Source organism: Urocampus carinirostris, chromosome 13 (assembly GCF_059441175.1).
Source record: "Urocampus carinirostris isolate Australia breed hairy pipefish chromosome 13, RoL_Ucar_1.0, whole genome shotgun sequence".
In the NCBI taxonomy this organism is placed as follows: domain Eukaryota; kingdom Metazoa; phylum Chordata; class Actinopteri; order Syngnathiformes; family Syngnathidae; genus Urocampus; species Urocampus carinirostris.
Genome location: NC_142361.1, coordinates 19,368,172 through 19,388,167, shown reverse-complemented (window position 1 = coordinate 19,388,167; position 19,996 = coordinate 19,368,172). Strand labels below are relative to the sequence as shown.

At 41.2% G+C, this 19,996-nt stretch overlaps 2 protein-coding genes across 3 annotated transcripts; one reads left to right on the top strand and one right to left on the bottom strand.

Moving 5' to 3' along the window:
- Window positions 1-205: 205 nt before the first annotated feature.
- abhd12 (abhydrolase domain containing 12, lysophospholipase) lies at window positions 206-8,219 on the top strand. Its single transcript, XM_088350906.1, has 13 exons — window positions 206-450; window positions 2,724-2,845; window positions 2,913-3,018; window positions 3,105-3,224; window positions 3,906-3,936; window positions 4,003-4,048; window positions 4,117-4,246; window positions 4,322-4,359; window positions 5,871-5,950; window positions 6,027-6,109; window positions 6,180-6,258; window positions 6,332-6,459; window positions 7,628-8,219. Exons 1-13 carry the CDS (start codon window positions 365-367, stop codon window positions 7,662-7,664), a joined length of 1,086 nt encoding a protein of 361 aa, XP_088207032.1. The 5' UTR covers window positions 206-364; the 3' UTR covers window positions 7,665-8,219.
- Window positions 4,820-19,255, bottom strand: cox20 (cytochrome c oxidase assembly factor COX20). 2 transcript variants are annotated; one of them, XM_088350908.1, is made up of 4 exons: window positions 19,138-19,255; window positions 10,158-10,272; window positions 9,663-9,758; window positions 4,820-9,574 (listed from the first exon to the last, which is right to left on the bottom strand). In XM_088350908.1, the coding sequence occupies exons 1-4, from the start codon at window positions 19,142-19,144 to the stop codon at window positions 9,439-9,441; spliced, it is 354 nt and encodes a 117-aa protein (XP_088207034.1). In that variant the 5' UTR covers window positions 19,145-19,255; the 3' UTR covers window positions 4,820-9,438. The 2 variants fall into 2 exon arrangements, with proteins under 2 accessions (XP_088207034.1, XP_088207033.1); XM_088350907.1 differs by lacking the exon at window positions 19,138-19,255 and adding an exon at window positions 11,696-11,862 and having other exon boundaries at window positions 9,663-9,726.
- Between the last annotated feature and the right edge of the window lie 741 nt (window positions 19,256-19,996).

The following is a 19,996-nucleotide window of genomic DNA, read 5'->3' as shown; positions in this document are numbered from 1 at the left end:
GCTATACCATAGCGATTAAAGCAACAAAAACAATCTAAAGAGCCGCTTGGGAGCCAAAAGCGTCTTCTTTTAGTGAGCCGAGCAGAAAGGAGAGCCAGTTCTCTGAAAAGAGACGTAATCCTCATCACGACCGTGTAGATGTTAATGTTCCCACGATTCCCAAAGACACAAATGCAACGCGGCGGTGGTGGTCACGCGGTGCTTGACGGCCGCTGCAATTGGCTGTCGCTCATCCGCGAGACGGGTGCGCTCCTGGCCCGGGACTGGAGACGGACTCACCCGTCGTTGACGCCCGCCGCGAGACGGAGCTACCCGTCGTCGCCGCCTGCCTCTCTCACATTCCCTCTTCCGTCACTCGGTAGATATGCGGAAGCGCAATACGTCGCCCGCCATCGAGCAAGAGGACCGAGACGACGCGCTTGACATGAGAACCTTCACCGCTTCTCGCAGGTCTCAGTTATTCTTTTAAATCAGCGTATACTTGCTCTTGTTTACATTGGCCCGATTTCATATTGAAACGGTGCAACTCTAGACAGTGATGCAAATGGCCACACGCTTTAGGGGATAAGCAGTAGTCATCATAATCATTCACGGTCTGCTACAACTCTTGCACAAGGACTGTGGAAAGAATTGTTTCGATCGGGCTGGACAAACTGGTTTGTTAATTCTGTGTTGCACAGGCGAAGCAGGCCGATGTGCGCGTTCTTTAGTCTTTCAGATGAGGAAAGGAAAATGGATCCTTCGATGCTGCTGCAATTGAGTGATGATTAAACGACCTCCGCCGAATGACTGCTCAGCTAAGCTCTTCGTCAAGATTTTGCCACTAATTGGCTTGAGTGTGTGCCCATGGTGATGTCATTGATCAGCTGAGCAGGCGAAAGCAGTGGACAGCTATCTTAGAGTCAAATGTGTTAACAATAGGGTGGTACCTCTATATACGAGCTTCATTCGTGCTCGTAGCTCGAATTGTTCGTCTAATGAGCACATTTTCCCGATATGAAATCATTAAAAACTTATTGGTCAGTTCTCAACTCCACAAAAGAATCAAAGTAAAACCTAGATGGCTATAAAACACATCTTCCTGATCGCCAAATTCACAATAAAATAGTAAGTAGATATTTAAAAATAAAGTAACAAGATAAACAAGATGATATTAACAAAACAATATGCAAGCTTATTATAAGTCGCCGTAACAAAGGGGTGCGGTGACTGAGCATGACTTTTTGATTACGCTTAAGCAGTTGGTGTACACTTACAGGTGGGTTGCGTAATTCGAGGTGTCTTTCAAACAGTTTAAAATGAGGTATGTGTTTATAAAAGCCCAACTGAGTTCAAAGAGTCCTTATATATATTTTTTACCTCGCCTATCTGCTCTTTCTTTTCTCATCGGTGTTCTGTTCGCCAAGTAAGCCTGAGAAAAGATAGGGGGAAGGAAAGTGGTTTCATGCGCGTGGTTGCGGCTTACTTTTATTCTAGGATGAAAATGGTGAAATCGAGAAAAGGACTGTTTCAAATACACTCTGAAGGCTGTGTAAATACTTTTGCGGTTTTGTGATCAGCGCTTGTTGCTTCCCGACAAACGTTCAGAAGGAAAGACGATATTTCGGCAAAACAGATATTTTGAACATGCTCAAAAGTGATTTCTCTTCAAGGGGCAAATGCCCATTGCTTTATTGTTCTATTACATTCCCCCCAAAATTAGGTACAAGACGTTTTAGTAACGTTAGCCCGAAGGGAACATTTCATGCCAGTCATTTGCCGGCAAAGCAATGCACAGTAATGCGCACCAGCTACGAAGAACTGGTAAGCATCCAGACCTTTATAAGCTTTTAGATAAGCACCGATGTATGGGGATACTCAATTTACAATAGACTGGTACAGATTGTGTTGACTAAAGTCAGGCAGACTGGACAATTTGTTTATATGTGTGATGTGTCAGGAAGAAGATTGTACCCCTCTGTAGCAAGCATTGCTAATATCCTCAGTTTCTCCATAAATAGTGCCCTCTGTTCTTTCCCAGCCACCTCAACTGACAACTGCACAAAGTTCGTTTGATAAGTCATTGCAAATAGTCTTGAATAGTCAAGCTTTTGTTTTTTTCCTCTATTTACTGGCCTCATCCACTGTTTTCCATGGGTTACTCCCATCCATTATGGTGTAGTCACGTGGTTAGGTCCGTTTATTCATAGCTCCAACTTGACTGTATGTTCGTGGTGAGTTGGTTCGGATGTAAAGCTGCATTTACTCAACTGTTAAGATAAAAAAAAAATTATCACATTAAATTCCAAACATGAAATTTGTTTTTTTCCATTATTTCTGAATAAAGGTGTAGTGCTTATAAAAGATCTCTTAATATCCGTGATGATAATTTGTGGGGTAGACTACAAATGTAGGCAGAATGATAAAGCATTGTGATGGCAAACAATGGTCAATATTTGGCGTTTTTTTTACCGATCAGGCCCAACTGAGAACAGAAAGTCTGGTTTTGGCCCCTGAGCTGAACTGAGTTTGACATGCCTGTTTAAGATGGTAATACACCTAGCAAGGACAAGTCACGGCAACCTAGTGGGTCAACTCATTCTTTCTAATATCTGAGGTCTAATCCAACAAGACGTTCCATCTGTTTGACAGCTGGTGAACGTAGCATTGGCTTCTTGTTTCTCCTCTTGGTTTTGCCTCTCTGAGACCTTGAGGTGTTTAAAAGCTGACTTTGAACCTTGCAGGGGTGGAGCCATGTCCAAGGTGGCGCACGCAGCCCGCTGGCTGCTACTGATCTACGTGTGCGTGCCCTTCGTCATCAAGCTATGTCCGTCTATTCAGGCCAAGCTCGTCTTTCTAAATTTCGGTAAGGTCGTCGCACTTGTCACATGTGGCAATAGTAGGCGTCACGCCCTTACCCGTCACCTCCTCAGTCAGGTTCCCCTTGTTCCTCGACCTTAAACGACCTTCTGAGCTTGGCCTCAACCACACGTGCAACTTGTACCTGCAGCCGCAAGAGACTTACAGTATCGGAGTGTGGTCAGAGCACAAACACATGCATGTGCATATATTACGCTATTTGGATGTATGGATGTATGCCTACCCTATTTGTGTGTGTGCAACAGGCACACAGTCCCCGCAGACCTGTGGCGAGAAGCTCAAGGCAAAAATCAAGAATGGTTTGAATCTACGCTAAGTTCCACATACCCAGCCATCCTCTATCTACACGGGAATACAGGGACCAGGTCACATGCAACACCTTACATTAGTGGTCCGGAACCTTTTCTGTACCACGGACTGGCCCAATAACATTAGCAATAATTCATTTGTATATATTAATATATCAATTCAATAATATTTATATATAATAATAATGTTACTAAGCCTAAATCCTCTGTATAATCACTTGACCACTAGTAATCTAGACAACAAAGGAAAAGGCATTGGATTTTATGTCATCATTAAACTTTTTACTCACAGTACCTGCTTTTAAATGTTGTTTTGGCTGAACTCTTTCCCATAATGCTCCATTACAACATGGCACTGCAAGTAAAAATAGTGTGATGATGAAATCAAATGTAATGTTTTTCCCTGTGTGATCTACATTCCTTGGAGTCTGGTATTTAGGATTTGGCACTCTCAACGCCGCAACCTGCGTCTGATTCCCGATGCATCCAGTGCTGAGAAATCAATCATTGTTCTAACTTCGTAATATACTGCAGTAAAACCTTGGGATGTACACCCGAACATTGATTTTTTTTAAATGCATGTCTGCACAAATTTATACAGTATTAGGCAATAAACGAGGGAAATTTACCAAAGGGCACAGGGCCCGGTACCAGTCCAAGGCCCAGTGGTTCCAGACTACTGCCTACATTACAGGTGCCATGTTAAGACACAATATTAATGTTAACGTGTGCTTGCAGGGGCGGCGACCACAGAGTTGAGCTGTACAAGGTGAGCCGGACGTCCGCTCAGATCGCTTTTGACAGATGGCTAATGGCGCCGCCTGTCTTTTTTCAGGTCCTCAGCTCGTCGGGATATCACGTGGTTGCGTTCGACTACAGAGGTGAGAGAGGCTGTTTGGTTTTCTTCGCCTGCAATGCATGACTCTGTTCTCATGTTTGTTGTTTACAGGCTGGGGCGACTCGGACGGGTCGCCATCGGAGCGCGGGATGACAGAGGATGCGCTATTTGTGTACCGATGGCTGACCAAGAGGCGAGGTCGAGGTGGTGTCTACATATGGGGCCATTCGTTGGGAACGGGGTGAGCCCACCGGTCGCGCCTGAACGCCACAACTTCGCCCTCATCTCACCTGTCGTGGCTTTGGTGATTTTTCAGCGTCGCCACCAACTTGGCCAGGCAACTGTGCGACCAAGGTAACGTAAACGGATGCACATAAAAGCCAATTTTTCAAGAGTCGTGAATTTTAGATCCAAAAAGTCAAAATCCTTCTACAGTTTGGATCCAGCCACAAGTGCTTTCACTCAACCCACAGCTCAACAAGTTTTTTTTTCAACTCATTTGTTAGAATTTAGGGTAGTCCATCAACATGACTAATATTCGCCTATCTTATTAGTTTTTCCAGTGTGTAATATACTCAATTTATTCATGTATAACGCACACTTCTTTGTACCCCAAAAATAACTCAAAGGTTTGGGTGCGCATTATACACAAGGTTTTACGGTAGAACGACACTGTATTTGAGCAAGTTGTACAAAAATGGTCCACATTTGCACAACATTCTATTCAACGCGATTCGAACCCAGAAAGCAGCAGTGATGCACTGATTCTTAACCACCACACATTTTTGCTCACTGTATCACGTTGAATACATGGTGCCATAATTAAATCATTTATTAACAAGGTAGACTGAACACAATACCAAAATATAATTTACAATATATTTATTTATTGTCTTTCAAAGTTCGGTTCTGTGGAGATGGCTTTTTCAAAATTTTGGGTTGCCTGGTCTAGTTTATACGTCGTTTTAAATATTGGATACCTGCAGAGAAAATCACATAGGATGCTAGTTGGTTGTTTAGACTATATTACCTTATTGTTGGTATTTTTTTTACTTATATGCACTGTTTACAGCATTGTAACTATCTGACAATTATGTGGCTGTTCTTTGATATCCACACCCTTTAAGGCGGATCGGTTTTTGTAACCAGAGATTGAATAAATAGAAAGGGGTTTGAGCAGGGCTTTTAGAACAGGTTGGAAGTCTCAGTTGTTGTTTATTTTAATTTATCATTACATCATTGTCGCCATTGCCAATCATGTTGTTGTTCTTTGAATTTCACATCGTTTGTGCTTAGGACTGTTCTGGTTTTTCTATTCTTTAAGATTTAATAAAAAAAAGGGGGGCTCAAAGGAGGGCATCAGAACAAGGAATTTAATTACCGGTATTTTATCTGAAAGATTTTCTTCCTTGTCTTCCTGCAGGTTCAAAATCAATTGATGTCTTCTTTCCTTATTTTGAACGTCTACTGAACTATAAACTTATCACTAGTTTTCCAATTACTTTGTGTTTGGAGATGAAATCTCTGGCATTGATTTCTCAGAGCTTACAAAATCACTGTCTAAATGCTAGGTCTGTTTTCAAGGGCAAGGAAAACAGCAATGAATTAATTTTAAAGCATTGAATAGACCTTTTTTTAATCTTGAAAATGCACAAAACTAACAGTCATTGACATATTTAGATTATATTTTAAATTTTTCATGTTATATTACGATACTATATGAATAATACTTGATTTATTTTAGTTTACACACAAGGTCAGCAAAACCATCAGTTTATTATGTCAATTGGGTTGCCTGCAGGGATTTTTCCTACCAAGCGGGTGCCAGTAACCATATCACAAAAATCCCCAAATTTGTTTTGCAGGAAGTCCCCCGGACGCTTTGATCCTGGAGAGTCCTTTCACCAACATCCGGGAAGAGGCCAGGAGTCATCCCTTCGCCATGGTAACTGCAAAGTTGAGCCGCCATGTTATACTTTGCCGTGCGGCGCTCACCTTAACGCCGCCCTTGTTTTCGGCAGCTGTACAGACACTTGCCCGGTTTTGATTGGTTCTTCCTGGACGCCATCACAGCCAACGACATTCGCTTCACCAACGACGACAAGTAAGTCATCGTTGATATTTGCTTAAATGTGGATTCTATTCATCCTGAAATGTATTTCTGTTTGTATTAGCGTAAATCACATCCGCTGCCCCATGTTGATTCTCCACGCCGAGGATGACCACGTGGTTCCTTTTACGCTGGGAAAGCAGGTAGGATGGAGGGTTAGGGTTAGGGGTGTGGGTGGGGCCCGACGTTCCAACTTCTTGTGCTCTGCATCCTCAGCTGTACGAAATGGCAACACAATCCCGCAGTCTGAGCGGCCAGCAGGTGCAATTTGTGGCATTTCCATCATCTCTAGCCTACCGACACAAGTACATTTACAGCAGCCCCCGCCTGCCCAGCATCCTCAGGTATGCTACGCCAGTGGTCTGCATACTTTTGTTTACCAAGAACTGGTTCATTGTCTGACAGTATTTTCACGGCACAGCCCCAAAACGGCATAACATGTTTTACTTTTTGTAATTATGATAATAGTAATAATGATAATATTAATAATAATAATGAGCCTAAATCGACTGTGTGGAACTTTTAAATGCCCTCGTAACACACCAAAACCCCATTCATTCATCTTACAAAACGCTTACGAGAGTCGCAGGGCCCACCCCAGCCATGTGTTTGGATTGCAGGAGAAAACCAGGGTGCCAGAGGGCACGGGGAGAACATGTAAACACCATGTACCGGTCCGCAACCCAGTAGTTGCCAACCACCACGCTACACCTCAGCATGGTGCGGTCAAAATCACTGCATATAGTCTACTGCAGTGGTCCCAAACTACTAAGCCGTGGACCAGTACTGAGGTGATGGTCATATGGTACCAGGCTGAGCAGAAAGTAACAAAAGTTCAATTTTTCTTTGCTTATTAACTTATTCTATGTTCAAGAGCGTCCAGGAGTTTGAGGCTGTGCGTTTGGATTAAAGTCAGTATAGTTGGCGCGTGCAGGCGTATTTGCCTGTAGCATGGTACAACCGTCACCTTGGAAACAAGGATCTTCGCCTGTGGAAGATACAGCCAAACAAGTTTCTTTGCTTTTGGACAAACAGTATGCAGAATAGGTTACTGCATCCCACTATGTCATGTTACAATGATTATGCTAGACATGTCTTAAATAGGCGAGTAAACAAACTGGTGGTCATAAAAGGTTTTTGCAAAGATGGATAGTTGAATTTTGCGCACGACAACCATAACACTTTTTGCAAGGTTTTATTGGGTGAGCTTGTATTTTTGATTACTCTGTGCGCGGCTTGACGTGATATGTTGCATTAAACGTTATGATGCCGACCAAAGTGTTTTGCAGTGAGTTGGCACACTTATGTTTGCTTGTTACTTTAACACCTAAATATTGCACATGATTCCACAGTGGATTTACACTCATTAGTATTGGGCAGGAGATGAAAATATTGTCCAACATTAAACCGTTCCATGGAACCAAAAAAGGTTGCAGACCACTGGTCTAATCTAAGCCTTTAAACGTCACTCTCTTACACATTTTCATTGTGTCCTTTCTCTTTGTCTTACAGGGAATTCTTGGCCAAGGTCCCTCTCGGTAGAGAGTGACCCCTACTCCCCTTAACCCTTTCTGGTGTTTTACAGGGGCAGACCGACGCAACAAGTTGAATTGAGTTGGTGTTTTATCAGTGTTTGCACTTTTGAATGTGGAATAAAAAGTTTGCCGTTTTTCCAAACTACTCGCGCTGGACTACGTGAGGCATAATGCAATACTGGCCACCGTCTCCACTCAGAAGAAGGAAGTTTGCACTGAGGCCAGCGGCTATTGTCTGGTTCTGCTTCCTGATGTCTCTGCATTCTCTGCTATTTCTTCACTTGAAACTTTGAACTCATTGACGTCTACAGACAAAGGTACTCTGGAAGGGCTTTGTCGCCTCTATATTTAAAGCGGTTTGCAAAATGAACTTTGACCTCAATGCGGTGGAGCAATCACGGTTGGGAGCAATTGCCAATGAAGTAGGAAATACTGAGGCGCTCCACCAACTGACTGACGGAGAGAGTGTGTCACATGTTTTGAGTTTGACATATATGCGACATAGGATAATAACTTGTTCAATAAATTGGATCATAAAGGCATAGCAAAACCTGAAGCCTTCCAAACATCTTCTGCTGTTTTACTTGTCTTGTCTACATGTCTTGATGTCAGGAACTTTCCTTGGGTTGAGGTGTTCTTTTGAATCAACGCTTTTATCATTTGCTTGTATTTGAACCTCGGTGCCAAATATGCCATCTCAAACCTGCGTGCCCTTGCACGTTGACAGTTACCATTCACTGTCAAAGGTGCACATTTCAGTCTTATGCAATCGCCAAATGATTTAAACGGTCTCTACCCGCCAATCGAATTGTGGCATCTGCCTCTCAAGTTGTATCAACACACAATCACTGTCGCACACAAAAATGTACGTCCAATAGATCAGTTATCTCCAAATGCCTAGGACCTAGGCGGAAGTGGTTTACCTGGCTTTTTCCTACCGTGGCTAAGAAAAGCAGTCATCGCGCTGAATCATAAGCTTGTGTGTGATTAAAACGTCCGTCTTTTCAGTGTTCCCTTTATCTCTGGTAGAGCTTTGAATCTATCTTGTTAAATAAAACTTATACGCGGCCGGCCATTTCATTAACAACAGGCTGCAACTGTGTTAGCAATTGCTTTGCTTATTATTGCTTATTTTATGATGTTACAATTGTTTTGCAAACATAAACTGGTAAAGGATAATTTTCAGTTACGCAGTTTCTCTTCACTGTGTGCTCCTTGGGCAACCTCTAACAGCAGTGCAAGATAATGCAACTATTCACAAGGGACATCCAATGATCTGTTTACATGTAATATGTATCTACCTTCAATATACTTGACATGCACTTTACCCTTTATCTTTAGTTCAATAATTTAGAATGTCCTCAATTCAAATTGAACACAAACAATGATTATCATTTCTAGGTAGTGTTTAGATGGCTTAAAAGTGTTTGGATAGCTACCTGAATAATTCAACGTAATGTGACTCATCCAATTTGTTGCTCAAACATCGTCAGGCAATATTTTTTCCTCCAAAACCGAACTTATCTATAGGCATTGGCCCGCCATTTTATTTGACCCTCTTCTTGTGTGCCACTAGTTTCACACTCAAGACTGATGTATTGCATCTGTCAGTCTGTCGCTGGCATACAAAATAAATCATTTTCCCCCAAAAAATAAAAGATAGTAGTCCTGTTCATCGACTCACTCTGGCCGTCTGTCCATCTGATCAGTGTGAGCACCCGGTGGAAAGATGGTAGGACTGCAGTCGCACACAAAAAAAAAAAAAAAAAAAAGACCCAAAGTGTGCTGTCACTGTGCACTTGAAGGGCTCTGCGAGTTTTGGGGATCAGCAGGGGTCCCTTGGTAGATGATCTTGTTCCTGATGCCTTGCTGGATTATCTTTTGCTGCGCTCGGCGCTGGACGTTGGTGGCACGGCAGTAGCACCTGTTACAGAACAACACACAAGGCACTGACCATCAGCTACTCTCACCGTTGCCCCTCGACTGCCACCACAGAAGATGGTCCCACTCACCAGGAAGCGAAGGTGGCGAGCAGGAAGCCACCCATACCTACGTCAAACGAGCGCTTGACTCGACCTGCAACCACATGCCAAAAGCTGATGAGGATCCTCGAAAAGAGAGATTAAGATCAGCATGGAGAGATAGGTTTATTCTGTTTTTAAATATAAACCAATGCAAAGAAGATTTCATAGGATGCCACTTCATTATTTTGACAATCATTGCGGCTAATTGTTCATTGTTTTTACTATTAGATCATTGTTGCTACCAGCAGATCATATTGCTGTTTTTTGATATTCACACTCCTTAGGGCTGTTTTTTCTGTAACCTTGAATATTTAATAAAAAAGAGGGCCTCAGGGGAGGGCATCAGAATGGAGAATGGTTTTCTCTTAGCTGAGATCTTCTCTCCCGGTCCTTGCAAGTACAAAATCGATTGATGTCTTCTCTCCTTATTTATAGTGTCTACTGAAGTTTTAACTTAACAAGAGAGTTTAAGAGGACACTCACTGGTAGCCAAAAAGTGCAGGAGGCCTGCAGCCAATGAAGCGCCGGCGCCATGAAGGACAGCCTCCCGAGCGCACGGTGTCTTTTGCACATCCAGGATTCCAAGCAGACGGTAGCTCTGCACATACAGTATATATGTCAAAGGAGGAAAACAGCAAAATCGGAAGCACAAACAGTGATGCATTAAACATTGTCTTGTGTTAAGACAGATCAACTTGAAACCCTACTCATACTTAATGAACCTAATTCAAAGTGCTAAGATATTTTCCAAAGGTTATGTTGGAAACCTAAACAGAGCCTCCCATAGCCTTGCCATATGAAACCGTGATAGCCATTTTCATAAAACTGATTTTTTTATCCAGTGGCAGGTTTAAAATCATACTTCGTCCGAACACCTGAAATAAAAACGATTGCAAGTTGTGATGATTATTTCGTCCCCTAGCTCATTATTTTTCAACCATTTTGGGTGGGCACATTAGTGAGTGTGCTGCAGGAAATTTGATTTTTGCATAAAAGCATGCCACTGTTCAGTATCTGATTTCTTACAGTGATCAGCTGAATGATGGGGGTTCATTTATATCAAAATGTGGCTGTAAATAAGAATTGTGTTGTTGTATTTGCCTGACACGCGAAAGGTCCCCGGTGGAAACTTAATTTGACCCGTAGAGGGATGGGCGCCACCGGGCTGTACTTGCCAAAGACACACCACAATAAATGTACCCCTACGATCCTAGTAGTAAGAGATTCAACCAACCAAGTTACCAATTATCTGCTCATGAGTTAGCACAGGGAAATACATTAAATTGTTTATGATTGCCCTCCAAAATTATTAAAACAACTCAAATGAAGCAAAAGCTATTGCACATAATTTTGCTGATCTTAAGCATTTTTGATTTTAATTTAAAAAGACAAACAAATCTGAAAACAAAGATGTGAAAAAAAAGTTCAACAGGTAGATATTTTGCTCATTTCAAATATTTTTTATAAACAAAAAGATGGATAATAAATCTTGAAAAACTGGTTAAGATAAAGTAAAATTTTAAATGACAGCAAAATTGTTAACCAAAATAACTCAGATTAGGGCAGCACTGCAGCGCAGTGGTTAGCGCGTGTGCGGCACAGTTCGAAGGTCTTGGGAACCTCCTGCGTGGGTTCAAATCCAGCTACCGGACTTCCTGTGCGGAGTTTGTATGTTCTCCCCGTGCTTGCGTGGGTTTCCTCCGGGCACTCCGGTTTCCTCCCACATTCCAAAGACATGCATTTCAGGTGGATTGACCGGTCCAAATTGTCCCCAGGTGAGAATGAGCGAGCGAGTTGTCTGTCCCTGTGTGCCCTGCGATTGGCTGGCAACCAGTTCAGGGTGTCCCCTGCCCACTGCCCGATGATTGCTGGGATGGGCTCCAGCACCCCTGCGACCCTACTGAGGATAAGCGGTGTAGCTGATGAGATGAGATTTTTAAAAGTGCTCTAGCTTGTTGCCTGAGCGACAACACCGTACTAATGGTTGACATCAGGTCAAAGCGACGTGAGGCAATCGTGACCTTTTCCACGCTCGTTTCTTCTTCTTCTTCTTGTGACATGATCGCTCACTTGCACCGGTGTCGCTTATATCTTAAAAGAGGACCATTAAGGCAAAAATGCAGAAAAAAACGATGAATAATTGACTACTCGACCTCGGAGGGCGTTACGCAAAGATGTCCGTTTACGTTTTTCGTCCGACTTGCCGCAGACGAGGAACTCGAGAACAACCTAGTTCCGCTTTGCGCGTTTACACTAACCTTACATTGAGACTGAGGTTTGGAAACTGTTGATATATGTATTTAGAGCAGGGGTCAGCAACCTTTTCGGTGTGGAGTGCCACTTTCAAATTTCCTTGTAAATCAGTGTGCCACACCAAGTTCAATGACTCGTGCAACATTTTTTTATATCCGAAAGAGCTGTAATTTTACTCCAGTCCGATTATACAACATGGATAGACATTGAAATACTATAACTGACCAATTTATCTTCCACTATTCTTATTCATCAATGAAATAAAAAAAATATGTAAGCAACATGTGGAGAGGCCTGTAAACATCCATGACTTCAACTTTTTAGAAGGATTAACTACAATCAATTGATATGGACAGCTACTATACCATACATCAATGAAATCTTGTTGCACAAAATATCAAAACTCGAAATTACAGCGATAAGGCAGAAGGCTACTTGAAAATAAGTGCAACAGAAATAACAGCTGATTTGGTCTCAGATATAAATGGTTTTTCGTGCTTTGCTATGTATGTAGTGAGCGATGTGATAACTTGCTTCAGTGGTGGTGTTTTTAGCAGTGACAAATATTTTTAGGATCTGTGTTTGTTTGCCGTACCTGGACACAGCACGTTTAATGTCTACGCCTTGAATTCATGTTTCGTCTCGTCATGACGTTTAACACTTCATTGCGAGGTACAACGCTCTCAAGGCACAATGCACAAACAGCACAGTCATTTTTGGCATAAACCCCCAGTCGTCAGTCAAAGAACGAGATTTTTTCGCTGAAGGAGCTGTCATTATTCATTTATTTATTGTGTGTTTCCGTGGCTGGGTCAAAACACGCATCTCTCCTCTTTTGCGAGTCGCTGACACAGACACACACTCACACACGGAGCTGAAGAGGAGGGGCGCTACCGTAAAGCCTCTAAACAACACGGCGCGCAACTGAAAATGTCTAAATTTCAGGTAAAAATGTGCATGTTTTGAAAATAGTCATTATTATTTTGCCATGCGCTCGCGTGCCGCTGGCACGTGTGTCATAGGTTGCCAACCCCTGATTTAGAATGTTCTTTCTTTCATTTCTGAAAAAAGTTAGAGTCAAATCAAGACAGAACAAGCGACATTAAAAAAAAATCTCATTTTAAATGTGTTGCCACATTTACCTTGAAAAAGTAAGATACTTTACTTATTACATTTTTAACGTTACACAATTGTAATACAAGTGACTGCATTTGGCTTTACAAGCAGCTATGTTACATTAAAAGTTACTTTTTCATTTACTTCCTGCAATGGTTGAGAACATCGCCTCAACTTGGAATGGACAAACTGCGTTGCAAATACATTACTTGATTGGAAGTGCATTTTAAATTTGAAAAAGATAAAAATAAATGTTTTTTTAGAATAGGGTAGTCTCATTTAACTTATGGTAACATTCAAATATTTATACATAATGTAAAAGTTTTCGTACAAGCAGCTTTTTTGTCAACTACAAAAAGTTGATTACACTTTCAGGAAATATACCATTTCTTTTGTGGTTTCGCGGATTAAAGTCAGCCGAAATGCTAAATGATTAACTTGTATTTCCTTCCTGTTATAATTCCACTTCCTTTCTTTTGACCACCGCAGTTGAAGAACAGAATTCCAGAAATTCCAAAGTTAGAGACTCAAAATAGTTGTCATAATGTTATGAACTATCTATTTATCCATCCATTTTTTTGCCACTTATCCTCATTAGGGTCGCAAGAGCGCTGGAGCCTAACCCAGCCATCTTCTGGCAGTGGGTAGGGGACTCCCTGAAGTCACAGGAATGTTGTGAACTAATTGCAGTACTGTATATCCCTTTGATAGTTTTTTTTAAATAGCTTGAATGACCTTCTTTCAGCTGATTCCATGGTAGCAAGAATAGTTGGAGCTATTATTGCACAATGTTCCTGCTAAATGTCAATGTACTATTTCGAATGCACTATTTTCTGATGCGCTTACAACTTAGGCAAGTCTACAAGCATTACTCTATAAATATTGCCTATCTACTCAAATAATCCGCTTTCATTTTTTTAAAAAGATTTTTATCACATGATTATCCTGAAGTGCCACATCTAATCTTGTTAAGATCTGTGTACACTACCTTTTAAACAATGAAAATAAAGACTATTCTTTTCCTTGGGCTTTTCGGATGGATTGGATGATTTCTTTTTTATCTGAAAACATCTAAAAGTTCAATTTTGCTGACTTTGGTTGTGTTTGATTTGAAAACCTTAACAAGATGCATTATATAAAAGCCGTGACCCAAATCGAGAAAGAAAAACACCAAATTTGTGGCCCCGGTGCTGTGGAATGCTCTTCCCCCTGAGATTCAATCTGCAAACTCAGTGGAACTGTTGAAATCTAGGCATAAAACACACTTATATTCTATATTTTATGGATGACCTATATTTTATGTTGACAATGTTTGTGTGTTAGTTGTTATTGCAACATCCATTGCAGCCTGGTCATCCTGGAGGGGGGGATTACCTCATGTGCGGTCCCTTCTCAAAATGTCTTTATTTTCCAAATGTTTTTTGAGTTTTTCCTTGCCCTCATGTAGGTTTTAGATCAAGGGGATTGTGTAATACTTTTCTGTAGTCTGAAACAATATATGATGTGTGCAGCCGTTTGAGACTTTGGGTGATTAAGGGCTATACAAATAAACATGACTTGACAATCATTATTTCAACCAAAGCAGTTTGGCGCATCGTCCACTAGATAGCGCCCTATACAAGCGTTGTCTATGACAAAATGCAACAGCAGAAAAAAGCACTTGCAAACGCTGAGTGACTAAAAATCGTACAGGTCAAGCGGAAAAAAACTGTAATCCTCCCCCACGCCCAAATTGTTTTATTTTTCACCCTTTGGGGATTTCATTCAAAACGTGTACAAATACATACTGGAGAACAATACTGATGGGGTTAAAAACTCCGTTACTTGTAACATATTTTTGGGTTTGATTATTTAGCTCAAAAATCTCTACCAGGACTACAAGGCGCAGCAATTGCTATTTTGATGCCTTGTTTACACCTTTCTGTTTTATCTGGTTAATTTCTCAAAATACACTTCGGTAATTTTATACCACGATGAATTCAGCGCCTGAAGTAATTATGGAAACAAACCGGAGTGCACGGGGATACAAACTCAGGCGTGATATGTGAGATTTTGTAAACAATGGCCAAAGAAAATGACCTCTAATTGAATATAATAATATTCACTTGATGAGGGCCAAAACTGTATTTCATATAAAAATCATTTCATACAGATTTTACAACGAAACCTAAAATCATAAGGGGTGATAGGTGCATTAGGGCCAAACACTTTTTTGTTTAAAAGGTGCTTCTAGTTCAGGGAGGGACCCATAAGCATCAGCCCCTACGAACACCCGAGTAGCCCACAAACAGGTTCTGAAAACAGCTCTCCAGTCATTGTAATTTTGTAGAAAATTTAGTTTTTAACTGGCATAAGTAACCGTGATTGACTGAGACTATTTTAAATCAACTTCTAATTATTACGAACTGGCAATAAAATAGTAATAACATGATGGGGTAGGGTGGGTGGATCCCTTAACCACTCGGGTCGTTGGGGCACCACTTCCTGTGGTGTGTCTTGGGCATTTACAGCCTGGTGGGACCCATCCCTCTCCAGGATATGTTGTTATTTTAGACATGCATATCAAACTGTTAGCATTTGTGACAGTCAGCAACAAAAAACATCACTCAGTTTACAATATGTTGGTGACCCCTGATTTTGTTTGTGTTAGTGTCCAGAATCTACACATGCATGGGATGTTCTTAATCTCATTCTTCCGTATTTCACGTGATTACCTATAACATCCTTCTTGTGCTGCACATAAACAGCTGTCAGTAGGGCACACAGTATGACATGACAGTAGGATTGTATGAAAGTAAATAGTATTTTCATCTTTAATTCTGCCACACCTAAACTGCAGATGTACCCAGTTAGCTACCATCTTTAGGGCTGAAATGTGCTTCAGATTTTATTCTATGTAACTCCAAGATAAATGCACACTATTTAAAGCAGGGGTAGGCAAAGTACAGCCTGCAGGCCGCATCAGGCCGGAAAACAGATATAATCCAGCCTGTGAGACAAAGCTGAGAGAAGCACAAGAAAAAAAAAGCTGTAAATGACGATGATCTGCAGTTTCAAATATGGGTGTCGCCAAAGCCAGGTGACACTTCAAACCATCCAATGTAACTGAATTTGATGACTAACATTTATCAACCAGAAAACATTTGAGAAAACAAACCATCCCGGTGTTATTTGACTTAAAAGTCACAGATGCAGTGTTTAAGGCAATACAATTGCACTTAGCTGGATTTCTTAGGCTGCGTACCTTTGTGTACCCCCATAAAAAAAAATCATTGATCTCAAGGCTAACATTCAAATAGCTGGTTATATTTTTCTGTACTTGTATTTCATTAAAACCAATTTTCTCAAGATATTCAATTTCATGCAGTAAAACACTTTGAAGTAGCCCTATTCCATTGAGATTTTCAATTCAAATGATCACATTTAGTGCTTAAAAGGTCGTATATTGCTTTACTTTTACTTTTGAATAAAGTTTTTATTTGTAAAAATATACTTTTATTTGTATATTTTGAGAGTTTCAAGACCAATTGGTCCCTTTATAAGAAATAGACAATGAAACTTGTGCAGGTAAATACAAATGAGAAAAGATTGATTGGGTTACATTATCTTTTTTACCTATAGATTGCAGAGGTATGGGATTTAAGACTCTGTATAGGATTACAAAAAAGATTAAATAAATCAATCAGCCTCCACTATGCAAATAATTTTAACCCTAGATGAAATGCGATCCAAAAAGTTTGCACACCCCTGATTTCGAGAGAGCGACCTCTGAAAATAGATGCAAATGGCCTAAAACAGACAGTTACGTTAGCAGGTCATCATCAGTGGCTGGTGACGACGAAAGAGGCATGTTCGCTTCATATTACCTTCACGGGTGTCTGCAACCTGTCGTCAACACCACAGGCTACATTTATCCCAACAAGTAACACCCGCCACGGCGCTGTTCTGACCTTTATGTGTGTGTGTGTGTGTAGTCTTCTGGAGTGGTTACTCTCTTGCTTACTAGTTATAGGTTGAGGGCTAACTTTTTGCATGGAGTTACATTACATGTTGACCTGACTTCTTATACCATATTTTACGTACTATAAGGCGACTATAATCGGACTATAAGTCGCATGAAGACCACAGTAAGGGCTTCAGTGTGTACGGGTACATATTAATGCAAAGCAATAATATGTGCCACTGACAAAATAAGCAAAACATTGTACGCAATAGGAATCAAACCTGAATATTGGTGGTGAGGGCGCCTAAAGCTTTACCACTAGACCACCAGTAGTACAGATGCCATTCGATATGGCATTAGAAGTTATTCCATGAGCACACAATTTTTACGGTTCCACAGCGCTGATTTGCATAGTGCACTTTATGAGTTTGCATAGTATTTTGTTGAAAAACTTTGTTTTCTCAATTTTTTACCATTCGTTGGTGAAACTGTTGAACCTATCAGAAAGCACTATACAAATCCGTGTTATTGGCAACATGAGTAATAATAGTGCGATAATGTGATATGGTCTAATGCCTTGACATTCTTCTTTTGTCCCACCGGTGGTTTAGTAAAAGTAATCACTTACACCGCCACTGCAAAGTTTCAATTCCTGTTGCATAGCATAATTTACACTTTAGGTAATCCATGTTTACCGATTTGATCACTTATTGCGTAACCATTGCTTGAAGGTAATGTCTGTTTCTTCAAAATATTCTACTCACTGACGCCTTCTTCTGAGGAAATCATAAATGCAGCCTCTGTAAAATTCCTTTTGTTGCGCGTGCAAGTATTATAAATTCTTAGATGCGCTCGAAAAAACATGTCCTTCTTCATCTTTTGGCGGATTTGTGTTGGCATTTGGACTGTATTTGTAGCAGTCCTTTACTTACTTTCACCATTTTCATCCTAGAATAAAAGAAAATTGCGAGTAAGTGCGTGAAATAACTTCTCCCCCCATCATCCCGGCCTCCTTTCCTCTAAGCATGATTTCGCTCCGTGGTCGGAACACAGAGGAAGTAAGTAGACACAGAAGAAGTAAGAAGTAATCAACAGGTGTGGTGGAAAAAAATATATAAAAGTTCTTTGAACTCAGTTGGGAATTGTTAAAACATAAACTACGCTCCGACCTTTAAATACAGCACCGTAAAACCTTGTTTGGTAACACATACCTATATTCCTATACGGATAATTACTGTACACATTTCCAATCTTATCCGCCATATTCTTCGGTACAGAACGTGCACCGGGTTATAGGGCACACCATCAAATTCGGGCTAATTTGAGGTTTTTAGGTGCGCCTTGTAGTCTGAAAAACACTACAGTTTTTTGTTGATCTGAAATGAAATGAAATGATCTGCATTTTATATAGCGCTTTTCAAGTCAATGACTTCCCAAAGCGCTTTACAATGTGCTCCACATTTCCCAATAGCGGCCTTGCAGCCATGTAAGGCGCTAACCTGCTTATTGGGGGTATTAGGGGTTCAGTGTCTTACCCAAGGACACTTCGACATGTAACACGGACGAGTCGGGATTCGAACTGGGATCCCTTGATCCCAAGACGAGCGCTCTACCTCCTGAGCTACTTCCTTCCACCGATCATGTTATTCATTATTCATCGTCTTACTTCTGTAACAAAATAAATTTCCCCATTGTGGGACAAATAAAGGATTATCTTATCTTATCAATCATCTGTTCAATTGGTGTCCTGCAAGAAAGTGGAGCACTTGGCTTCTTAATGCATGTAGCGTGTTGCCCCACTTGTCAACATGAAGTCACCAAGCTTGACTTATTAAAACACCGTTTGCATCTCTGGAGAGTAACGTCAACGCTCAGAGAGTAAATTACACCAACCTACTAAGGACTTTGAAATGTGAAAGATCTTTTGACGCGCAGAAAGTTATCTGCTGTTTCCTCACACCTGCTGTTGGCTTCATGTTCTCACGAAGACTGCAGACCTTCCTCGAATGCTCCATGTGGAAAATGTTCACACATCTAACACATGACACGCACACACGTGGTGGTCCGGTCGAGGTCAGGAGATTGCGTAGTCTCCCACCAACTTTACTCTAACATTCCAACTACGTCAAGGGTGTGCGCTATTTCACATACCACGCATGCTTGTGCTAGTCAGCAGGGGTGGCCAACCCGGTCCTCAAGAGCCGCATGTCCTGCATGTTTTTGGAGTTTCTCTGTTCAAATACAGGTGATCCCAAACACCTGGGTCATTATCAAGCTCCCGCACAGCTTGCAAACAATCTTAAAATTTGCATCACCTGAGAAACCTCCAAAACATGCAGGACATGCGGCTCTTGAGGACCGGGTTGGCCACCCCTGTGCCAGTGAATGCTGGTCAGGAATTGCCTTCAAATCTTTTGGAATCAATCTACCTCAATCCAAGACACACTTCAGTTTTGGTCTGCTTTACTTTCTAAACCTCCATAGAGGAATACACTAAAACAAGGGCGTAGTTTTGGCATGGACGAAGAGGCTTGCCCCCACCAATATCTTGTGATCAACTAAAAAACCTTGACATATTTTGTTCACCTACCCGCACAGAGAGGGTTAAATCGTGTTTTCTGGTGAAGCGTGGAGGCATATGACTAACACGATTGCCTTACCTTCCCTTATTTCACGCAAGACTTTAGATTGGTTGCTCCGTATGCGCATATTTGGTTGTATGTCACCAGTAGCAAACCGTCGGTAGCATTTGGAGAACCAAGCCTACGCCCTTGCATTAAAATAAAAAGTGTAAAGTCAAGTAGTGTTTATTTGTATAGCCCTTAATCACAAAGAGTCTCACGAAGTGATCTAACAATGTTGCGCTAATGAACAAGAACATTAAATGAGACAACTATTTCTTAGCTTTTAGCCTTTTGAGATAGCAGATTTTCAGTCTGTACAACGTCAACGTAGTATTTTGTTCCAATCGCTCATCTGTGATAAAACAGCACAATTTTCCCATCTTATG

Coding starts and splice junctions, on each gene's coding strand:
- abhd12 (XM_088350906.1), top strand. CDS start 365: ATGCGGAAGCGCAATACGTCGCCCGCCATCGAGCAAGAGGACCGAGAC. Junction 3,937..4,002: donor ACAGAGTTGAGCTGTACAAG/GTGAGCCGGACG, acceptor GTCTTTTTTCAG/GTCCTCAGCTCGTCGGGATA. Junction 5,951..6,026: donor GGAGTCATCCCTTCGCCATG/GTAACTGCAAAG, acceptor TGTTTTCGGCAG/CTGTACAGACACTTGCCCGG.
- cox20 (XM_088350908.1), bottom strand. Junction 9,759..10,157: donor CCTGCACTTTTTGGCTACCA/GTGAGTGTCCTC, acceptor TCTCTTTTCGAG/GATCCTCATCAGCTTTTGGC. Junction 9,575..9,662: donor CTCGCCACCTTCGCTTCCTG/GTGAGTGGGACC, acceptor GTTCTGTAACAG/GTGCTACTGCCGTGCCACCA.